The 24,235-nt window shown below is 37.1% G+C and overlaps 1 protein-coding gene across 1 annotated transcript; it reads right to left on the reverse strand.

Moving 5' to 3' along the window:
* Window positions 1–10,364: 10,364 nt before the first annotated feature.
* LOC129901513 (uncharacterized) lies at window positions 10,365–11,122 on the reverse strand. The gene is made up of 2 exons (XM_055976716.1): window positions 10,799–11,122; window positions 10,365–10,689 (listed from the first exon to the last, which is right to left on the reverse strand). Exons 1-2 carry the CDS (start codon window positions 11,097–11,099, stop codon window positions 10,499–10,501), a joined length of 492 nt encoding a protein of 163 aa, XP_055832691.1. The 5' UTR covers window positions 11,100–11,122; the 3' UTR covers window positions 10,365–10,498.
* Between the last annotated feature and the right edge of the window lie 13,113 nt (window positions 11,123–24,235).

Genomic DNA, 24,235 nt, shown 5'->3' on the forward strand with positions numbered 1-24,235 from the left:
TGATAAGCTCATAGAATATGGAATTAATAAAGCAAAGTGCAAGTATTATGGTAAAGTTCTCTTAGCTGATTTTAAATTCTTTTTAGCTATGGATGATATTGAATGCATTATTCAAGCTGAAAAATAGGCAGGTGTTGTTTGTTGTTGTTATGTGTTGCAGGTGTAGTGTAGGATGTATAGGTGCTGCAGCTTATGTTTTTTGATGTTATTATTGTGTGTTGCAGGTGTAGTGTAGCTGCTGGAGGTGGTGTTGTTGACTGATGTTGTTGTGTGTTACTGCTGCAGGTGGGTGTTGTTTGTTGCTGTTGTTGTATATTGCAGGTGTAGTGTAGCCGCTGCAGCTTATGTTTTTTTGTTGCTGTTGTTGTGTGTTGTAGGTGGTGGTGTTGACTGTTGTTGTTGTGTATTGCAGGTGTAGTGTGTTGCTACTGTAGGTGGATGTTGTTTGTTGCTGTTGTTGTGTGTTCTAGGTGTAGTGTAGGTTGTGTAGCTGCTGCAGCTTATGTTTTTTTTATGTTGTTGTTGTGTGTTGCAGGTGTAGTGTAGCTATTGCAGGTGATGGTGTTTGTTGCTGTTGTTTCCTTTTAGTTTTAGGAACTCAGATAGTAGTAACATTAAGATGGTTTGTGGCTACTTATCTTGTAATTAGATCAGATTCAATCATTTAGCTCACCTGTCGGAGGCCAGGATCTATCCTCATGTGTCATGCTGTAAATAAATATAATGTGAGTATGTGACTCCAGCAAATGTGTTCCCCCTTGCATATATTTTTTGAAGCATTTGTATGCTTGAAGCTAGAGAGAAATTAAAAGATGGGAAGACTTGGCCTTTCTTCTATTGTCTGAAATATTAGCTTTCTGAAACTTGCAACTACATATGGAGGTGATCCATTTAAAAAAAGTGCTTGCATTTTGGTTGATCTTATAAGATGAAAAAATTTGAGTATTACCGAATATCGTACCGAACCAAATTTTAATTTATCGATTACCGAATTACCAAACTGAAGTTTGAAAGTTCGTGTCATGCCCCGGGAGGGTACCCTAGACGTGACCGACACTTGAAAGCCATTTCTGACCTTCAAGCGAACCACCTGATTCAGTCACCTCATCATTCAATCACACTCACCCAAAAGAGGGGTCAATCATAGCATACTATTCACATTTCAGGGCCGAAGGCCAAACATATTCAACCCAACAAAACAAGAAAAATAGAACTCCTCAAAATAACAGTCCAACCTTCCCACACTCTAGTATATGAAGCCTCTATCCAAGTCTAGAAGGTGCCAATGACAAGTCCATGGCTACCAACAATTAAAATAAAAGAAATGACAACAAAACTGTACAAAAAGGCTCAATATCCTCCGGGAACTAGGAGGACTCACCAACTAGTTGGGAGTGTAAGTGGATCTTCAACGGAGCGCCGATTGATGATCTCTGGTACCTGTCGCTGCATCATGAAACGATGCAGGCCAAATAACGTCAGTACATGAAATGTACGAGTATGTAAAATGGCCGGAGGAAACAACATCAAGAAAGCATCAATAACAACTCAGGATATTAACTCATATATATATACATAACCACTCACTCAAATGTCCTAAGTCCAACAAGGATAGTTTAGACAGGACTAACTCATAAGCCACTTAACTCAACTGACTCGGAGCACTATCAAGGCCTAAATGGGAGTTTCTCTTAACCGACAACCGTCACCTATGAGCCAGTGATAGTACAAGAATCAGACGTTATTGCCACGTCCGTCTATACCTTGCCAGGGCATGAGCGCCTCTCTAATCATGGATACCATCGATTAGTCAAGTCCTATCATTTCAGGACAGTAAAATAGGAAACATCCGACTTTAACAGTTCGATCCCATGGGAAGCATCCGACTTTAACGGTTCCATCCCTACCTACGTTGGCGGCGTAGTTTCTGGGGTTCGAGTATGGACTATACTCTTGCCAGCTTCGGTGCTCGATACTCCTCCCATGACTCTATGCTCATAAGACTCCCTCCAATCATCTCAAACAAGCCCTCATGGCTAGTCTCATATGGAACATTTCCCACTCATCAACTCTATCCTCATTCTTAACTCAATTTGAGTCATAATGGCAAGTCTCATTTAGGACCTTGTCCACTCATCAATTCTATCCTCAAATCAACTCAATCAAGCCTCATTTACCCAAACATTTATGACATCTCCTCAAGATTCAGCACAACTCTATGACTTCAACTCAACAATTCAAGTAGAATAGCACATTTAAGGAAATTGACTTAAGCAACATAATCACATGGCTAAAGAGATCAACAAAATGTAACAACAAGTCATCTCCATCAACTCATAATAACATGAAGGATTTTAGGGACTTCTTAGCTCAACAACATCAACACATATAGCATCAAATAAATAGGAGACAAAGTTCATACAAACATAAACCATACCAAGAAACTCTATTTTCATGAACATCTAACTTCAAGGCTAGAGTATGGCACATGGGTGGACTCAACCCATGTTTTGGATAGCCTTACATACCTTAGTAAAGACTTGAAGAAAACCTTGTGGTTGGGTCTTCAATGGAGGACTCAAATCTTGAAGCTCTTGGACTCTTTTGTTAGAAATAGAGAAGAAGAAGAAGAAGAAGAGAGAGAGAGAAGCAGGGATTTTTAGAGAGAGAGTGGGGGCTGAAGAAAATGATCCCAAAATAGTCTAGGGTGATACATATATAATTTGGGGCAATTCCCAAATTGCCCCTTCTCAAAGTTCTGAAAAATAGGCAAAAATACACCTGGTGCGATAGTGGCACATCGCGCCATTGCAGCGCCAGGCCGAAATATGCCTAAAACCTGTACACCTCATAGTGGCGCGCCGCGCCAGAGACCAAACTACTGAGGCATGTTTCTGGCGCGATAGTGGCGCGTCGCGCCCTTACAGTGCCAAGGCCATTGTCCTGAGTTCTGGGAATTTGGCCTGAAAAACCCTGCACAACTTTTAGTGGCGCGTCGCGCCAGGGACCAAACTACTGAGGCATGTTCCTGGCACGATAGTGGCGCGTCTCACCATTGCAGCGCCAAGGCCATTTCCCCCAGCAGTTGCAACCCAGGCCAAAAATGAAATTCCTGCTGTGCTAGCTCATCTTAGGATCGTCATAACTTTTGACTCCAAACTCCAAAATTTACGTTCTTGGTGGCGTTGGAAAGAAGACTCGACGACCTTTAATTTGATAGGTCGTGGGCCACCCAGATTGACGTCTTTCAAAAGATAGGGTCGTTAAAAGTCAACCCTTATACGAACTCATCCTAAACTTAGCCACGACGGATCTTTCAGACTTAGCTCGGTCCTAGGGGTCCATAGTGACCCCACATCACCTCTAACACTACTCCATCTCTGAGAGACTCATCTTAACTCACGAATCTACTTTAAGATACTCAGGTTCGACCCCTCTCGAACACAAAAAGGGTCCGAATCTTTGGAAAAATTTTGAGGGGTGTTACAGTTCGGTATTTGGTATATACTTTGAATTACCGATTACCAAATTATCGAATTTAAATTTTGAAAATACCACATTGAATACCAAACGCCCAGCCCTACTCACCGCATTGTCACCCAAACTACTACAGCTATTTTTCGAGCGCTCTGCAACGATAGTCTTTGGTAAAATGGTCATAACTTTTGTCCGAACTCAGAATGAGCCAAACTCGATGGAGTTAGAAAGAGGACTCAATTTTTTTTAATTTGATAGGTCATGGGATACCTAACTCTTAATATTCTAAAAGTTATGGTCATTTGAAGTTGACCCTTATAAGATCTTATATGAAAACTTAATCGGTAAAGAATCTTTCAACTCGACTTAGTACTAGAGGTTCCTTATGACCATAATTCACTTCTAATACACGTCAAATACTTAGGAATTGATCATAACTCATATATAAAATTAGAATTCATCGATTTTAAGTATATACGCATACGAAGAATGGCTCGAGTCTTGGCAAAACAATTTGGGGTGTTACACTCTTTGTCATCGATTTCATAGCTAGTGTCACGACCCAACTCCGTAGGCCGTGACTGGTGCTCGATTTGAGCACCCAAACGTACCCTTACCCCAAATTAGCATGTTAGCCGAGAAAACATAGGTAGTAATTAGAAAATATCACTAAGTAGATCAAAAAAATAGATATAGGCACGAGGGCCAATAGACCGTCATGAAACAAACAAAATCCAATACATATGTACAAAACCCACAACATAACTCTGTCTACAGACCTCTACAGATGATAGCATAGTCATAAGACGAGACAGGTTCCCGTCGTACCCCTGACCAACATATCCAAATATACAGAGATAAAGTCAGTACCCAAAATACAAGCTCTGAACAAGGGAGCACTGTAAATAACACAGCAGATGTCCTAAACCGACAGATCATCAAATCAAACTTTGGTACCTGCGGGCATGTAACGCAGCCTCCGAAGAAAGGGGGTCAGTACGAAAAATATACCGAATATGTAAAGCATGAACTGTACTAGATAAAATCATAATCTGAATAGTATGTACAGAATACAAAATAAATGTTCAGTATTTCAATATGCTTATCATAATCTCAAATCATATATGCAAAAATATATTTCATATCCGGCCCCATTATGGGACTCGGTGAACAAAATGTGGTCGCCCACCTATCATCGGCGTCACGGCACAGCATAACACCAGAGTAGAAAATATCTTCGTAACAAATTATATCATATCAGATGGCCATATCAAATCATATCAAATCATATCAGATTATATCATATCGGATCATATCATATCCCAAACATAGGTGTACATGGCACAGCATAACTCCGTGGCATAACATACACCACCCCATGTACATTTCATACCTGCCCCCTCACGTCGGGACACGGCGAATAATGCAGAGAAATACGCACGAAAATATATCCTGGCCTAGGCTCAGTGGAAGAGTAGTTACATTATACACAAGTAGAGTAGTGAGAAACTAAATACAATTTAAAATTTAAAATACTTATACAGACTCGATAGCATGGTTTTGATAACAAATCATATATAAAAAAAAACTTGAATAATAATAATAGCGTAAATCTTTCCAACCTCACGATAGTCTATGTCAAAATAGTTTTATGGAATCGTCTCCATATTTTAAAATATATTATGGGACTTAACGGAATAATTAGTCATATAATATTCGGAAGAGTAGCAAAGAATTTCTCTCAAATACTACCTGACATAAGCCAAACGGAATAACAAAGAAAAATTTAGAATAGTGGGGCCCACCTCGATCAAATGAGGTGGCGTATACAAATTATGTGCGTTAAACTTTATAACGTCATTTGTTAGAGTTTCAAGGTAGTCGAAATTCATTTATGCTAAATCTAGAAGTTTAGACAATATTTCAAAAAATATTCATAAATGCCTAATTCAATTCTACTGAATAGAAACGGAAAAATCTTGGGCGTCGATTCCGATGAATAGAGTTATTTCTGAGGCTTGTATCCACTCCTATTACATCTAGGACATGCCAAGTGAAGAAAAGGTAAAGCTTTACATACCTTATTGGCTTTTTACGGTTGTCCAACTTCAATTCTCGTTTCCACCAAAATCTACAATTGGTCATATTTACCAATTACTATTCATAAGACTTTAAGAAATCAATTTTTCCAATACTTGTCTACAAAAATTTCGGCAGCATCTCTCCTATATATATGACAACCCCGAGATTACAACTCGGCCACAATATCAACAACCAAGCCAACAACAACACCAATACCATCAATAATCAATTTAAACACGCTATAACATAAATTGGTTGCTTTCCAACTAGTGCAACAACTTTCAACCAAACTTTGCATTTCCAAGTAAATATGAATATTTCATGTCCGTAATTAATTTCAACTCATTCCAACATAGGTGAAAAATATTCCAAGTAAGCTATCCAATTTTCATCAATTCCATATTTCACTCAAAAATTTCATAAATACAACAAAAATATTACAATTCATTTTCTTCTTTCAACTTCATAATCAAATTCATTTCCTTCTTTCAACTTCATAATCAACAACAACAATCCATACATTTAATAACTTACCTTCATATTCTTATAATATCATACTAAAATTACATAATTCCTACAACCCATTTTAATACCAACTTACACCATTTAAACTTCATTTATATCCCCAAAACCATAACCACAACTAACAAATTATACAAACTTAATTTTGTTTCCATTACATCACCTAACTCATATTTCCAACTTCAATAAATTTCATCCAACTTCCATTTTCAACATCAAATAACTATCATAACTACTATTTAAATACTACACAAAAATACTACACAAAAATTGAATAAATCTTACTCATATAAGAACATGTATACATGGCACCATATTACCATGCAAACTTCCATATTTTCATAAATTCCACACACCTCCACATATTACAACATCAACAAACTTCATAACACAAAGAAATTGAATTAATTCTTACCTTTTTCTTCACTTCTCCAAATCTCCAAATCAACTAAACAAGCCTCCAAACTTCCAAAACAACTACACCATGTTGTAGAGCACCCTTGACTTAGTAGGAATACTAGGAAATTATAATTTTTGGGATGAAATTTGAAGGGGTAAATTTTTGGTCTTCTTGGCCGATTTTCCCTTCTTTGTTTTCTCTTCTTTCTTTTGTTTTTCTCCTTCTCAATTTGTCTTGAAGTTTCTAGGATTTTATGACTAAGAGCCCTCTTTATTTCATTCATCACATGGATGAATTTACATCGGCTTGGATCTTTTTTTTTTGATTGTTTTGGGCCATGGCTTAATGATTGGGCCTATCTTGCCCATTTTTTTAGTTTTTAAGTTCCAAGCCCAAGCACCTAGCCCATACATCTTCATAAAAACTACATGTTGTGAAATTCCAATTTTACCCTTAACCTTTTCCAATATTCCCATCACCAAATTCCAATTTTGTCCTCACCCTTTTATAGTATTTCCACATGTGAAATTCCAATTTTACCCCTAAGCTTTTCTAATATTTCCACCTTCAAAATTCAACTTTTACCCCTAACCTTTTCTAATAATTCCGCCTCCCAACTTAATCATAAGAAGCTTGTATATCACAAGACCAAGCATAGTCTTACCCTTGAATTATTACAAGTATCCCTAACATGTCCTTAGGCGCAAAGTACGGGTTATAACAGCTAGAATTAGCTTTGAAGGTTGTATTTGAAGTCTATGTCAACTAGAGCTAGTTAGGGTAGTTGACAATAGAGTTATTGCTTAGTTGGTGGCTAGAGTTAGCCATGGTGTATTGTTAAAGTTTGCACTAACTAGAGGTAGTTTGTGCAGTGGTCAATAGAGGTATTGCTTAGGCTCAAAGTCTTGTAATAGAGGTATTGCAAGCCAAGGGGTGGAGATAGTTAGTGTCTAGTTACAATAGGTTGTAATAGACTACTTTTCTCTTGCATCTTAGTTGGTTTTGAAATCTTGTGAGACAGGTCGTGGTTTTTCTCCCGTGAGCAAGGAGGTTTCCACGTAAACATTGTGTGTTATTTTACCTTCTGCATCTAACTTGAGCATTTTGTTAACTGATTCTGTCAAGGGGCCTGGCTCCCTGACTCGTGTGGTGGATGCATATATTTCATCAACACCCAATTTTGGTGTAATAAGATCAGTCATAAGAGTCATTCAAGTGGGCATTTTAAGAGGCAATAAAGACCATAAATGGCCATTTAAACTCAAAATTGTTTTTGCCTTTAATTAGCAAAACATTTTTGCTTTTAAACACCATTTAAAAGTTTGAATTTCAAAATAATTCATTTGAGAAGATATGAGATATATCACTTCTTCTATTCTTTTACCTTTTTCCAGATACGATTAATTAGTCAGACATAGTAGGGACCACAGATTTTATTTAACAGAGGCTTTCAATTACGACAATAATTCGCAAAAGAATGAATTAACAATATCATAATAAATTACAAATTATTACATTAAAAATCTGTAATTGCACTCCTCGATTTAATTTTAAAATCTACCATTACATCTTATTTAACTCTCCTATTAGAATTACCGAGACCAATCATTTAAATTAAATTTTTGAAAAATTTAATTTATTGACTAAATTAATCCTTCATTATTTGACTTAACTTATTTCACGTGTTGGATAAAATCCATCTGCAGGTTTCACGTGAAAACTTATAAGCAACCATAAAGGAGTGTCTTCTACCGAGACACAGTTCTTTCAACTAATTATTATTTCACTAATATGATTTTTCATTATCCAATCTACTAGGAATTCATTGACTCATTAAAAAAGTCTTACCTTTTAATAGGTTAAAATAATAAATCAAATTACATAGATCATAATAATTATATCAAGATTAAGAGTATAAGTACACGTAATGGACTAGAGATATTGTTTATTAAAATTCAGAACCTAAACAAGTATCTCAATTTGATCCGTTCAATACATACTAAATGTACTAGCACAAGAAGTTGAAATTTTACCATTTCCACAATTAAGATTAAATTATATTTAATCTTGTGCTACAATCATCAAGATATTTGTCCAACTTCATCTTTGATTATGAACGTTTAATCTATAACTTATAAAAATCAACAATTTTAATCTTCCGTGTATGAGTTAAATAACTCCATACACAAAAATCGTCTACTATATAAGTAATGGACACATATATAAACACAATGAAACTATTCAAATAAAGACTTTATTATACTAAACCAAATGAAATAAAAAGTCTTTACAAGGGATTAAATAAAATACTATAACTTAATTACATGGTTAATAGTATATCCCAACACATCATGTGCAACAGTAAGTGTTATTAAAAATCCTCTTGTGCCTATTAATACATCAATGCAGGATATGCCATCTCAAACTTTAGACAAAATTGATGCAAGAAAAATGTACTAGTGGTTTCTTTTTTGGATAGACACTCGTTTTAATATCTTCTAGCCATGGTTTCTTTTCTGCAGGTGGCACCTTTAAGTCCATTAGATGATCTTTGGTAGACAATCATGAAAAAATAACTTAATGAGGTGAAGTTTGAGCAGTCACCGGATAGTGGTTCCAACTCTAAGGTGGCAATCACATACTATGAGTAGGGCGATTTTCATCAAGCACGATGTAGAAAGTAGTAGAGCCTATCTCCTTCAGAACCCTGATGCATATGATTAGTGTTCCGAGAAATGCTATCTGACCTTTTGTTATGTTGTTTCCAAGTTTGTTATCTGTGTTGTTTAGCAAGTGTTGTATCTTGTTTGAATTCTTGATGTTGAATACATATATAGAAACTTTATGGTTAATTCTTTCTACTTTAGTAAGCCATTGTCTTCCCCTAAATCAGCATGGACCTAGAACGCCGGAGCTACAAATCAGTGGTTGGTGAATAAAATGTTCAAAGACAAAATCGGAAAGACAATAGAGCTGTACAACGGAAACATGCTGGTCATGAATTCCCGGAGGACATATGGTTGAGTACCATTTCACAACTAACAATGAAACCGAGTATGAGGCTATGGTTACAGGACTCGAGTTGGAAAGTGACTCTCAGTTAGTGGTCAATCAGATCCAAGGGACATATGTGGCACTAGAAGCTCGGGTGCAACAATGCCTAGATAGAGTCATAGAACTTTTGTCTCAATTCCATGAATGGAAGACCACATGGATACTGCATGCAGCATAAAAGAAAAGAGATTGACATCCGACAGCTTCAGAGTTTGCCTCGATTTGGTACCGCTCTCGCGGCGAACTCACTTCCATTTACAATTACAAAATTCCACTTTTATGGGAGTTTATGCCCTTTCTCGACCCTATCGAGCTCTTCCCGAGCCTCCGTCTCTCCTCAACACGAATAGAAGATACTCAGCTCCGCACAACATAGGGATTAGCACACTTTCGGGAAGGAGGACAATGTTTCTATGGTTTCTTCCATGATTTGAGAGAGGTGAAGTTTAATTCCAAAATACCTTTCAACTATATATCCATCAAGACTTTCGTTGAGATTGAAATAAGGGGTAATTTCGAAGCAAGAGCGTATCAGTTGCATGCGTGAAAACCATTGCACCACATTCATTTTCTTATAGGAGTGTGGATCCTATGTTTTCTTCTGTTTGCTTTGTATACAAGTCTCATATAGAGACTCATACCTTGAATATAACAAGAAGAAGGTAGATTGCCCTATTTTTCGTGTCAATCCTTATTTACTACTACATCTTTTTGAACAGTTGGGTCTAGCATGACGTTATACGCATCATTTCATGCATATGTAACGTAACTTCCATTCATTGATGAGAAAAAGGCAAATGTGAACATGGAACCAATTGATAATAAAATTCATATAAGGAGACAACTGAAGTAATCCTCAAACTTCTACAGATTATTTAATAAAAAGCAAACCAACAAAAAGGATAATTTGTAAACAGAGTAACATATGAACCCCTTAGTAATGCAATTGGAAAAGCTTCATGATCACCATGGAGAATCAGCCTCCGAATCATCGAATGTGAATGCAGCACTTGCAGCAGGGCCTTCACTCAACTGTCGACCATATCTGTCCCAGGCAGCTGAAGGTGCAAACGCCAAACCTGAACTTTGGATTTGGCTCATTTCACGGCGTCCTTTCAAATTTCTTCCCTTGCAAAATGCTGGCAAATACACCCCTGCACAATATATGAAAAGTGATACCTAAAGGCCAAACTTGCATATAATCATCTTTCAGTTCACTTGATAGTCAAAGTTAATGACATTTGAAGTTAGGAAATGTAATACCTTCTCCCAAAGCCAAGTTGTAGTAAAGATCAACAATGTTGGGGCACTTTTGGTTGCATTGTTGAGAGCAAAGCTTAGAAGTGAATGTTGATTCAAAAAGTGAATCAGAAGAAATGCCAACAGAGTTCCTATCAACTCCACAAGCACTTATACACTCATCACTTTCAATCAAATTTGTTATGCCAATATTGGATACCAACACATCTGAGGTCTTGCATTGGTACCTTGTTGTTCCCTCACTTGATTCATAAGTCTCCAAAGAGCAACGCTTCCCTGAGAAAGCAACTGAATAGGCACACATTCCGACTGACAAATCTTCACACACAATTTCTCCTGTAATGATACGAAAAAAGTATCAAGGTCACGATCAATATCAGCACTAGCATCAAGATGACTACTAGCAAAAGAAAAGAAATGACCCCTTACTTCTTACTTATGGACAGAAGTCATTTTCCTTACAATTATCTTGACTTTTAACTTCATATTACTTGCTCCGACTGACATTTAGACTCTCTGAATTGCTAATATCATTATTAATAAGGAGTAATATTATTTATAAAAAAAAACACTTTTCACTTACCAATCAACTATTAGAAAATATATGATTAATTTTATCAACAATAAAAGATTGTATAAAAAGAGGATCTTTTTAGGCTGTCGAAATAAGGGAATTCATCCATCTTGTGAGAATTCCTGACGATCCATCAGTGACACAAATTTTCTTTGGCTAAGGAGAAACCTGTAAGTTTCCTAATCTATTATTTACGTTAAAATACTACGTATATAAAAGAAGAGTACATACCACTATTAGCAAAAGCTCCATGAATGACAAGTGAGAAAACAAGGAAGATAATGAGCTCCATATTTGGTAAACCAAAAAAATATCCCTTTTTCTTACAAAAGTAATTAAGGGAAGAATTTGGTGATGAGAGATGTGGAATACAAATTGGTTCTTTATATAGGAAAAATTTAGATGAGTCCAATTATAAGAAATGACATTCAACCAGTAAAAGCTTCTCGAAGCTAACTATATATTTTAAAATTTTGTTATAGATTTAAGCTTATATATATTGATCATACACTAAATAATTTTCAAATTACAAGTATAATAATTAACATAATTGTGACGTTACTAATGATGTGTATAGAATTTTGCACAAGCAATACGATTGATTGTTGCATACACTTTTTTTTTAACGAACGTTACATTTAGTTCTTCACTTTAAAAATGGGATATATTGTTGCGTAACAAAAACCATTAGTCTAGTTTTAAATTGGTAAAAAAAGTTATTTACCGTTTTACCCTTAATACATTAATCTAATTTTCTACGTTAATCTAAATCTCTGCCGAATGGAGACCTTTTTCTTGTTCTTAATTATTTGTTAATTAATTAATATAGAGCCTGCAGACTGTTGATTTGGATTTGTTATTCTCCCTTGTTTCAATGAGGACAATTTTGCGGAATTCCCAAATTGCCATGTGTCTTTCTTTTATTATTTATTTATTCACTGAAATCTGGAATCTCATTTTTTTTTTCTATTTTTCTTAGAAGAATCAAGCCCCATGGGATATATTGCTCATTAATCAATTGTTAATTGTGACATAGAAACCAAAGCCACTAGTTGTAACTGGTACACATGTGCACTCAATATGATTTTCACAAGTGTTCTGTTTTGGTACCCAGTCGAATAAGCCAATATGTCCGGAAGTTTCACTTTGGGAGTAAAGCACTACTTATCTAAAGTAATTTCATTAGACTCGAACTCAAGACATCTAGTAAAGGGAGAAAGATGAGCATCGTGTGGATGGAGTTTATGTTGTGATTCTCTGATTACTATGAATAATATTTAAGAGGAAAAACAACTCTATTTCACAAGAACAGAATTATAGAGAATTTACACCGAGAATTTCTCTCTACAGAAAATCCCACCAAACATTCTCTTCTTTTCACAATCTCTTCCTGGATTGTATTTCAATCTCTCAAGATTGATTTTTTGTGTGTTAATTTACATGCGAAACATAAGGCTCTATTAATAGCCTTAAAAATGTGGTTGGTGGTTGAATTCTCCATTCAACAATAGAGGCTTCAAGGATCGTGGCTGATGGCTTAAACAATGGTGTGCAACTTTTGGAATTGTGGGATAAGAGTCAGAGATTTGCAGCTTTTAGAATGGGTTGGTGGGTTGCTGAACATATCAATTCTCCCCCTTCAGCTGCATTTCAACACAGCTACTATCTGAAAGTTATTCCAACTATGTCTCTGCACAGCTCTAACTTTTCTTGAGTGACCGCCTTTGTCAACATGTCTGCTGGATTCTCCTTCGTATGGATCTTCACTAGTTTCAACAGTTATTTATCCATCACCTTGCTTATCCAGTGATAGTGAATGTCGATATGCTTTGTCTGAGAATGATATATTGAGTTTTTACTTAAATCAATAGCACTTTGACTATCACAATGTATCTTATACTCTGTTTGATTCATCCCTAGTTCTTGGAGAAACTGCTTTAACCATAACATTTTTTTACCCGCTTCCTCTACAGCAATATACTCTGCTTCAGTTGTGGATACTATAATACACTTATGCAATCTTAACTGCCATAACACAGCTCCCTCTGCAAAAGTATAAAGATATCCTGAAGTTGATTTTCTACCATTAGGATCTCCAACCATATCTGAATCTGTATAGCCTTTCAAGAATGGATCAGCTCCCTCAAAGCACAGATTTGATTTTGAAGTACCCTTAAGATACCTGAGAATCCACTTAACTGCCTCCCAATGTTTCTGTCACGCCCCAGGAGGGTACCCTAGACGTAACCGGCACTCAGAAACCATTTCTGGCTCCCAAGCGAACCACATAGCCTGATCCCACATCCGTTCATTCATTCGATCAGCGGAAGACAAAAGAATAAAGAGAATATTCAGTGGGCAACTCAAACCTCAGTCTAACTCAAAGAATAAAGGCCATGGGCCAACAAATTCGACTCTAATATTTGTCATTATAAATAGTTTGACAAGAATAACTCGATCGACTCATCACTATCTAGTCTATGAAGCCTCTATCACTACTATCTAATTGGTGTCAATGACATGTTTATGGCTACCTCAAATCAAAATGAAAAGGGCTAACTCGATGCGAGAATACATAGACGGTGTCCTCCGAATGTAGGGGAGGACTCACCAACACGCTGAGTGCGAATAGATCCCCAATGATGCTCCTATTGACGATCTCTCAAACCTGTCTCTGCATCATGAAACGATGCAGGCCAAACAGCGTCAGTACGTGGAATGTACTGGTATGTAAAATGGCAGAATGAAACATACCTCAAGGAAGAATAGCAGCGGTCCAAATATCTCAAATTGAAAAGATAAGAGAGACTCAACAAGGCGTCATAAGTCTAAAGTACTAATACATTTTTAGACAAAGATCAATCATATACCATACAGTCCAATCCAATCATACACAATACCGTTCAATCAACTCATTTACAATTCGATCCCTTTCAATCATGTGCAATCCGATTATATACACTCAACTCAACAATCAGCTCAAAGGACTCAACTCAGTAAATATGCAAATTAAATTATGCAACGTTTTACAATTCAACTCAAAGGACTCAACTCAATAAATATGTAACAACTCACTCAAGTGTCCTAAGTCTAACAAGAAATAGTGTAGACCGGACTAACTCATAAGCATATAGCAACTCACTCAACTCAACTGACTCAGAGTACTATCAAGACCTAAATGGGAGTTTCTCTTAACCGACAACCAACACTTATGAGCCAGTGAAGGTACAACGAAACGACGTCGTTGCCACGCCCGTTCATACCTTGCCAGGGCATGAACGACGAACCTCATGGATCCAATCCAACAAAGTCCTATAATGTCAGGACAAATCTCTCGGGGAAGCATCCGACTTAACGGTTCAATCCCCCCTATGTTTGGCAACACAGGTATTGGGTTCAAGTACGGACTGTACTCTTGCTCAATTCGGTGCTCGATACTCCTCCCATGACTCCATGCTCATAAAACTCCTTCAATCATCTCAAACAAGCCCTCACGGCTAGTTTCATGTGGAACATTGCCACCTCATCAACTTTGTTCTCATTTCAACTCAATTAACTCATAATGACAAGTCTCATTGGACCTTTTTTTTCAAATCGACTCATCTCAAATCATCAAACTCTTCTCTTTAAAACTTAATACAATCTCGACTCAATGAATGTAGAAAATGTTATGTACATCAAAATATAATTTCAACTCCTCAACTCAAACTCAAAATAAATACTTTAATGTAACGATACTCAACTCATTTAAAGGCTCTTCATACTCAACTCATACTTAAATTCTTTTCTAAATCAAAGATAAAACTAATAATTCTTTAGACTCAAAATAGTGTATAAGTAGTTTATGCAAAAAGGTTCACAATTAATTTATTTAAAGCTCCTCCTTAAGAGATAATTTATTTTTAAAATATTTCTAAGACTCCAATCAACTCAAATTATGCACATCATATACCACAAAATCACATTAGACTCCAATCCACTTCATCACACAACATCCTCATCAATATACCTCTTCATCAATCATTCTACGCATATTAAATAATCACTATTCACATCATCACTCACACCATCATCAAAACATCGTCATTCACGTCACCATCAAATATTATCATCACATCATTATCAAACATCTACTCCGCAAATCTTCATTTTAGTCTTATGTTCACATTATAGAAACAAAGGGACATTCTTAACTATCCAATTCATCCTTTTCATTCCAATCAATACATATATACACAAAACCATCCACCTCAACTCAAGACAAATTATGACCAAAGAAATCTCATCTTGGGTTCATGTGAATGAAACATGAATCCATACCTTCAACAAAACTCAACTCAAGAATATCGTCAATACCTATAAATCTATATACAAAGATACATTTGTAGTTAATAATATGAAATATAACTATTTAGTAACTCAAATCATTAAAAACATCAATCAACCAATAGTATCTAAAAACCTTCTATAGTTTAGGAAAACTTTCAAGAAAACCTTCTTAGAAGGTTCAACTCTTTCACAACTCCTATTCAACACATCTATGGGCATATGGAAGAACTCAATCCATATTTTAGGTTAGACTTACATACCTTGTTTGAAGACTTTGAAGGAACTTGATGTTAGGTCTTCAATGGAAGACTTGAATCCTTGAAACTCTTGAAGGCACCCTTTGTTGGAGATGGATTTGGAGAAGAAGAAGAAGAAGAGAGGGAAAAATATTTAGGGCTTTTTAGAGAGAGAGAGAGGACTGAAAAATGGTCCAAAAACGTCCAAGAATGGTGTATATATAATTTGGAAAAAGTCCAAGTTGCCCCTCTTCAAAAATCTAAAAATTGGGCAAAAAGTCTTGTTGGCGCTATAGTGGCGCGTCGCGCCACTGCAGCGCCAAGCCAAAATAGGCCTAAAACCCTGCACATCTAATAGTGGCGCGTCGCGCCAAGGATCAAACTACTGAGGCTGTTTTCTGGCGCTATAGTGGCGCGTCGCGCCACTGGGGCGCCAAGCCTATATTTCGCCCAGGCCTGAATATTCCTGCAGTGCTAGTTCGTAGTAAAATGGCCATAACTTTTGACTCCGAACTCCAAAAATTGCAATCTTGGTGGCGTTGGAAAGAAGACTCAAAGACCTTTAATTTGGTAGGTTGTGGTCCACCCAGTTATTTATATACTAGGAGATATGGTCGTTTGAAGTTGACACTTATACTAACTCGTCCGAAAACTTAATCGATTGGCGTTCTTTGGACTCGATTTGGTGTTAGAGATCCCTATGACCCCTAAACACATCTAAAAAATTCAAATACTTAGGAATTAATCCTAACTCATATGTAGAATTACAAGTCCTCCGGCCCGAGCCTACCCACACGTGAAGAAATGTTTGATTATTTGCGAAAACTTTTCCGGGGTGTCACAGTTTCTTTCGAGGGTTATAAAGAAAACTGTAACACCCCGAATATTTTTTGAAAGACCCGAATATTTCTTCACGTGTGTGTAGACTCGAACCGAATGACTTCTAATTTTATATCTAAGTTAGGATCAATTCCTAAGTATTTGAAGAGTATTAGATGTGGTTTAGAGTCATAAGGGATCTCTAACACCAAGCTGAGTCCAAAGAATGTTTATCGGCTAAGTTTCCGAATGAGTTTGTATAAGGGTCAACGTCAAATGACCATATCTCCTAGAATATAATAAATTGGGTGGCTCATGACCTAAAAAATTAAAGATTTTTAAGTCTTCTTTCCAACTCCACCAAGATTGTATTTCTTTGAGTTCGAAGTCAAAAGTTATGACCATTTTACTATAGACTATAACTGCAGAAATTTCAGGCCTGGGGCTACAGTGGCACCCGACGCCACTATAGCGCCAGAAACTAGTCTCTGTAGTTTGGCCCTTGGCGCGGCGTGCCACTATAGCCCCTGCAGGATTTTTGGCCCATTTTCCAGATTTTTGATGAGGGGCAACTTGGACATTTTCCCTAAATATATATACACTATATTGGAATGTTTTGAGATCAATTTTTCAGTCTTCTCACCTCCAAGGAACCCTAATTTTCATCCTCTTCTCTCTCAAATCATCTCCAACAAAAATTTCTCTTAAAAGCTCAAGGATTCAAGCTTCCCATTGAAGACCTAACATCAAGGTTTCTTCAAAATCTACTCTAAGGTATGTAAGTCTAACCTAAAATATGGATTGAGTTCTTCCATATGCCCCATAGATGTGTTGGATGGAAGTTGTGAAAGGCTTGAACCTTCTATGAAGGTTTTCTTGAATTTTTCCTAAACTATAGAATATTTATATATACTATTAATTGATTGATGATTTTCATGACTTGAATTATTGAATAATTATCTTTCATATTTATTTCATAAACTATAGCTACATATTGACTACAAATGAATTTTTTTCTATAAATTCATATGTATTGATGGTGTTCTTGAGTTGAGTTTAGGTAAAAGTATGAATTCATGTATTCATTCACATGAACCCAAGATGAGATTTATTTTTGTCATAATTGTCTTGAGGTTGAAATTGATGGTTTTTGTGTATATGTATTGATTGAAATGAAAAGAATGAATTGGGATAGTTATGAATGTGAATGGCATAAAAAGGAACGAAACCTTGGTAGAGCTAGAATGTCCTTTTGTCTCTATAAATTAAACATAGAATTAAATAGGGATTTTGGAGCAAGATGTTTGATGATGATGTGAATGATGATGTTTGATAATGATGTGAATGATGATGTTTGATGATGAAGTGAATGATGTTTATTTAACTAAGGAAAAATGATTGATTGAGAAGGAGTTTTAAATAAATGATTTGTGAATATTTTTGCATAAACTATTTATACACTATTTTGAGTTTAAAGAATGACTATTTTCATCTTTGATTTAAAAAGAGTTTAAGCATGAGTTGAGTTTGAGAAGTCTCTAAATTATCATTTTTGAACATGAGTATTTTGAGTATAAACGAGTTGAGCATTTTTACATAAAAATGTATATTTTGAGCTTGAGTTGAGGAGTTGAAATGATGTTTTAAATGCATCTAATATTTTTTGCATTCATTGAGTTGATATGGTATCAAATTTAAAGAGAAGAGTTTGATGATTATGATGAGTTGATTGTGAAAGAAGGTTCAATGAAACCAGATTGATTGAGTTTTGAAAAGAGTCCAATGAGACTAAATGAGTTGATTTGAAACTAAAGTCCAAAGAGACTAAATGAGTATTTTGAATATTTTACTCACTTGATAGGTATGAGTATATTGAGTTTTGGGAGGAGTATTAAGCATCAAATTGGGTAAGAGTATAGTCCATACTCGAACTCCATGAACTATGTAGCCAACGTAGATTGATTGATGGATCCATGATTGGTTAATTCATTCATATCCTAGTAAAGTATAGACGGACGTGGCAACAACATCAGCTTGTTGTACAGCACTAGCTCATAGGTGATGTTTGTCGGTTAGAAAAACTCCTAAATTGAGTGGATTATGCATGATATGATTGGTTTGATTGTGATTGTAGATGATTGAGTCGAATGGTAAAATGTTGTTAAATTCTAATTTGCATATATATTGAGTTGAGTCCTTTGACTTGATTGTTAAGTTGATTGTATATGATTGGATTGGATTAGATGATATGTAATTGGATTGGATTAGATGATATGTGATTGGATTGGATTAGATGATATATGATTGGATTGGATCGTATGGTATATGATTGGATTGGATGGGATTGTATATGATTAGATTGAACCGATTGTATATGATTGGATTGGATTGGATGATATATGATTGGATTGAATCGGAATGTATATGATTGGATTGGATCATATCGAATTGTAAATGATTTGATTGAACTATATTGTATATGATTGGATTTGATTGGATGGTATATGATTGGTCTCTGTCTAAACTGTATTCTTACTTTAGATTTATGACACCTTGATTGAGTATCTCTTATCTTTATGACTTGAGATATTTGAACCGGTATTGTTTCATTCTGCCATATTATATACTCATACATTCACGTACTGATGTCCATTTGGACCTGCATCATTCATGATGCAAAGACAAGTTTAAGATATCATCAATAGGTGCACCATTGAGGATCTATTTACACTCAGCTTATTGGAGAGTCCTCCCCTACATTCAGGGATTTTCAGGCCTGGGTTTCAACTACTGGGAATCTGGGCTTGGTGCCGCAGTGGCGCGATGCGCCACTATCGCGCCAGGAACACGCCTCAGTAGTTTGGCCCCTGGCGCAACGCGCCACTACGAGGTGTGCAGGGTTTTTCAGGCCAAATTTCCAGAACCCAGAAAATATAGCCTTGGTGCTGTAAGGGCGCGATGCACCACTATCGCGCCAAGAATGTGCCTCAGTAGTTTGGGCTCTGGCGCGGCGCGCCACTAAAAGTTGTGCAGGTTTTTAGGCATAATCGGCCTGGCGCTGCACTAGCGTGATGCGCCACTATCGCGCTAGAAGCATTTTAGCCTATTTTCAAAACTTTTTGAGAAGGGGCAATTTGGGAACTTACCCAAATTATATATATGTATCACCCTAGACCATTTTGAGATCATATTTTACAGCCCCTCTCTCTCTCTAAAAAGCCCTAGGAGTTTTTCTCTTTCTCTCTCTTCTTCTTCTTCCCTATTTCCAACAAGAAGAGTTCCAAGAGCTTCAAGATTCGAGTTCTACATTGAAGACCCAACATCAAGGTTTCTTCAAGAACCTATTCTAAGGTATGTAAGGCTATCCAAAACATGGGTTGAGTCCACCCATGTTCCCTACTCTTGCTTTGAGGTTAGATGTCCATGAAAATGGAGTTTCTTGGTATGATTTATGTTTGAATGAGTTTTGTCCCCTATTTATTTAATGCTATATGTGTTGATGTTATTGAGCTAAAAAGTTCCTAAAACCTTCATGTTAGTGTGAGTTGATGGAGAGGACTTATTAATATGTTTTGTTGATCTCTTTAACCATGTGATTATGTTGCATAAGTCAATTTCCTTAAATAGGTTATTCTACTTGAATTGTTGAGCTAAAGTCATAGAGTTGTGATGAGTCTTGAGGAGATGTCATAAATGTTTATCTAAATGAGGCTTGATTGAGTTGATTGGAGGATAAAATTGACGAGTGGACGAGGTCCTAAATGGAACTTGTCATTATGACTTAATTGAGTTGAAATTAGGATAGAGTTGAGGAGTGGGCAATGTTCCACATGAAACTAGCCGTGAGGGCTTGTTTGAGATGATTGTATGGAGTCTTGTGAGCATGGAGTCATGGAAGGAGTATCGAGCACCGAAGCGGGTGAGAGTATAGTCCATACTCGAACCCCAGAAACTACGCCGCCAATGCAGGTAGGGATGGAACCGTTAAAGTCGGATGCTTCCCGTGGGATCGAACCATTAAAGTTGGATGTTTACCCATTTTTATTGTCCTGAAATGATAGGATTTGACTAATCGACGGAATCCATGATTAGGGAGGCATTTATTCCCTGGCAAGGTATAGACGGACGTGGCAACAACGTCTGATTGTTGTACTATCATTGGCTCATAGGTGATGGTTGTCGGATAAGAGAAACTCTCATTTAGGTCTTGATAGTGCTCCGAGTCAGTTGAGTTGAGTGGTTTATGAGTTTGTCCCGTCTAAACTACTTTTTGTTAGACTTAGGACACTTGAGTGAGTTGTTATGTATGTATATATATATATATATATATATATATATATATATATATATATATATATATATATATATATATATATATATATATATATATATATATGAGTTGAGATCCTGAGTTGATATTGATGTTTTCTTGATGTTTGTTTCATCCCGCCATTTTACATACTCGTACATTCCATGTACTAACGCCATTTGGCCTGCATCATTTCATGATGCAGAGACAGGTACTAGAGATCATCAATCGGCGCTCCGTTGAAGATCCGCATACACTCCCAGCTACTTGGTGAGTCATGCTAGTTTCCGGAGGATGTTGAGCTCCCTCACATAGTTTTGTTGCCGTTTCCTTTATTTTGATTTTTGGTAGCCATGGGCTTTTCATCGGCACCTTCTAGACTTTGATAGAGGCTTCATAGACTAGAGTGTGAAGAGGTTGGACTGTTAGTTTGAGGAGTCCTATTACACTTATTTTGTTGAGTTAAACATGTTTGGCCTTCGTCCCTCATATTGTAAGTAGCATGTTATGATTGAGCCTTCCTTTTAGCGTATATGACTGAATGATAGAGTGATTGAATCAGGTGGTTCGCTTGAAGGTCAGAAATGGCTTTCAAGTGCCGGTCACGCCTAGGGTACCCTCCCGGGGCGTGACAAATATGATATCAGAGCCTAGAGTTCAAGAGTCTTAGAGAGTCTATGAAGCCGTGTCTAGTAGAGTCTTGCTTATGAGTGTGTTGTGCACCACACTTATAATCAGGAGGCTATGAGACATTAGGAGCTGTTTCACTTCTTTCATACTCTGAATTCGTGCGATAGAGTTAAACTCTATAAAACTCCTTTCTAATTCGTACCTTTATGTGTTACAGATAATGCCTCCTAAACGTATGGCTAGCCAGAGGAATATTGATAACCCCGAGATGCCCAGTCAGAGGTACGCCAATCAAGGGATAGAGGCCGACCAGCGAGGTATGCGGAGGCACCTCAAGTGCCTGCTACTCCACCTGCGCCCACATCAGAGGCAGAATTTCGTGGGGCGATTGCAATGCTCACGCAATTAATGGCTACCCGAAATGGTAACCAGAGTTGGCCGACTCTTAGCTCTAAATCCCAAGAGCCGTCTGCTGCCGCTAGAATTAGGGACTTTCTGAGGATGAATCCGCCAGCATTCACGGGTTCTAAGGTTGACGAAGACCCCTAAAATTTTATCGATGAGATATGGAAAATTTTGAAAGCTATGCATGCTACGGAAATTGAGGGGGTTGAGTTGGTGTCTTATCAACTCAAGGATGTAGCAAACATTTGGTATAACCAATGGGAACAAGGTAGAGGTGAGGATGCTGAACTTGCTAGGTGGGATGAATTTGAGGGAGCCTTTCTTGACCACTTCTTTCCCTGAGAATTGAGGGAAGCGAAAGTGGAGGAATTTGTGAATCTGAAACAGGAGGGTATGACAGTTAAGGAGTATGGCCTGAAGTTCATTCAACTGTCCAGGTATGCTCCAGAAATGATCCCAGATGTGAGGTCAAAGATGAGGAAGTTCGTCTCTGGATTAGGGAGGCATGTGAAGAAGGAATGCAAAGCAGCATTATTGATCTCGGATATGGATATTTCCAGATTAATGGTGTATGCTCAATAGGTGGAGAATGAGAAGAGAAAAGACAGAGAGAAGCATCTGAGCAAGAAGGTAAAATCAGCGGGCCATGAGAATGAACAGAGGCAAAATAAGGGCAACAAGTCCTTCTTCCAAAAGAATCCTTACAACTATGCCTCATCCACCGCCAGTACACCTATGCCGCAGAATAGGTATTGTCACGACCCAACTCCGTAGGCCGTGACTAGTGCCCTAGTTGGGCACCCATACGTACCCTTAGCCCCACTTAGTACATTAATCAAATAAACATAGGTAATTATTAGAAGGGATCTCTAAATAGATCACAAAATAGATATAACGCACGAGGGCCGATAGGCCATCACGAAACACAAAAAAACCCAAAACATATATACAAAACCCACATCTTATGTCTACAGACCTCTACAGAATGATATCCTAGTCATATGACAGGACAGGGCCCCACCGTACCCCTGAACAACGTATATATATATATATATAACAGAAGGTGTCAGTACCAAAATAGAACTCCGAACAAAGGAGCACTGTCGACCAACATGGTGGATGTCCTAAGCAAGCGGATCAGCAAACCAATCATCTGTACCTGCGGGCATGTAACGCAGCCCCCGAAGAAAGGGGGTCAGTACGGAAAATGTACTGAGTATATAAAGCATGGACTGAAATCAGTAAAGTCATTACCAGAGCAAAATGTATAAAAATGAGCAAAATATCCAAAAATATCAAATGTTTATCAAACCCCATATACTGGATTGTAATAAGTAAAGTCATTACCGCAATAGAATGTACAAAACTGAGAAAAATGTCCGGAGATATCAAATGCTGATCAAAACCTCAGATAATGTATACAGAAAAACATATGTCATATCCGGCCCCATTATGGGACTCGGTGAACAAAGTGTGGTCGCCCTCCCATCATCGGCGCCACGGCACAGCATAACACCAGAGTAGGGAATATCTCCGTAACAAATCATATCATATCAGATGGCCATATCAAATCATATCATATCATATCATATCATATCACAAACATATATGTACATGGCACAGCATAACTCCGTGGCATAATATCTACCACCCCATGGTACATGTCATACCTGCCCCCTCACGTCGGGACACGGCGAATAATGCAGAGAAATACGCACGAAAACAAAACACGGCCCGGGCTCGGTGAAGGAAGCATTGGGGCATCCACGAGTGGAGTAGTGAGAAACTAATGCAAATTAAATCATATTTGAGACTCGATGGAATAATCAGAATGAGCTATCATTTAAAAATCGAGACGAGACTCATGTCAAGTACCTTTCAAAAGTTACCCGGATTGTATCAAAATAAATCTTCTGGAATCATATAGACGTATCGAAGCATAATAAAATACCTTTTGGAAATCAAGGAATTGTCCATCCTAATGGCTCTAGGAATAGGAACCTCTTTGAAATTATATAAAAGTCATATTTTTGTTTCATAAATACCATACCAAAACAAATTTTAGCTTTACATACTTATGTCAAAACATGAAAATCAAAAGAATATTCTTTACATACTTATAACAAATACATGCCAAA

This window comes from Solanum dulcamara, chromosome 8 (genome assembly GCF_947179165.1).
Source record: "Solanum dulcamara chromosome 8, daSolDulc1.2, whole genome shotgun sequence".
Taxonomy (NCBI): Eukaryota; Viridiplantae; Streptophyta; class Magnoliopsida; order Solanales; family Solanaceae; genus Solanum; species Solanum dulcamara.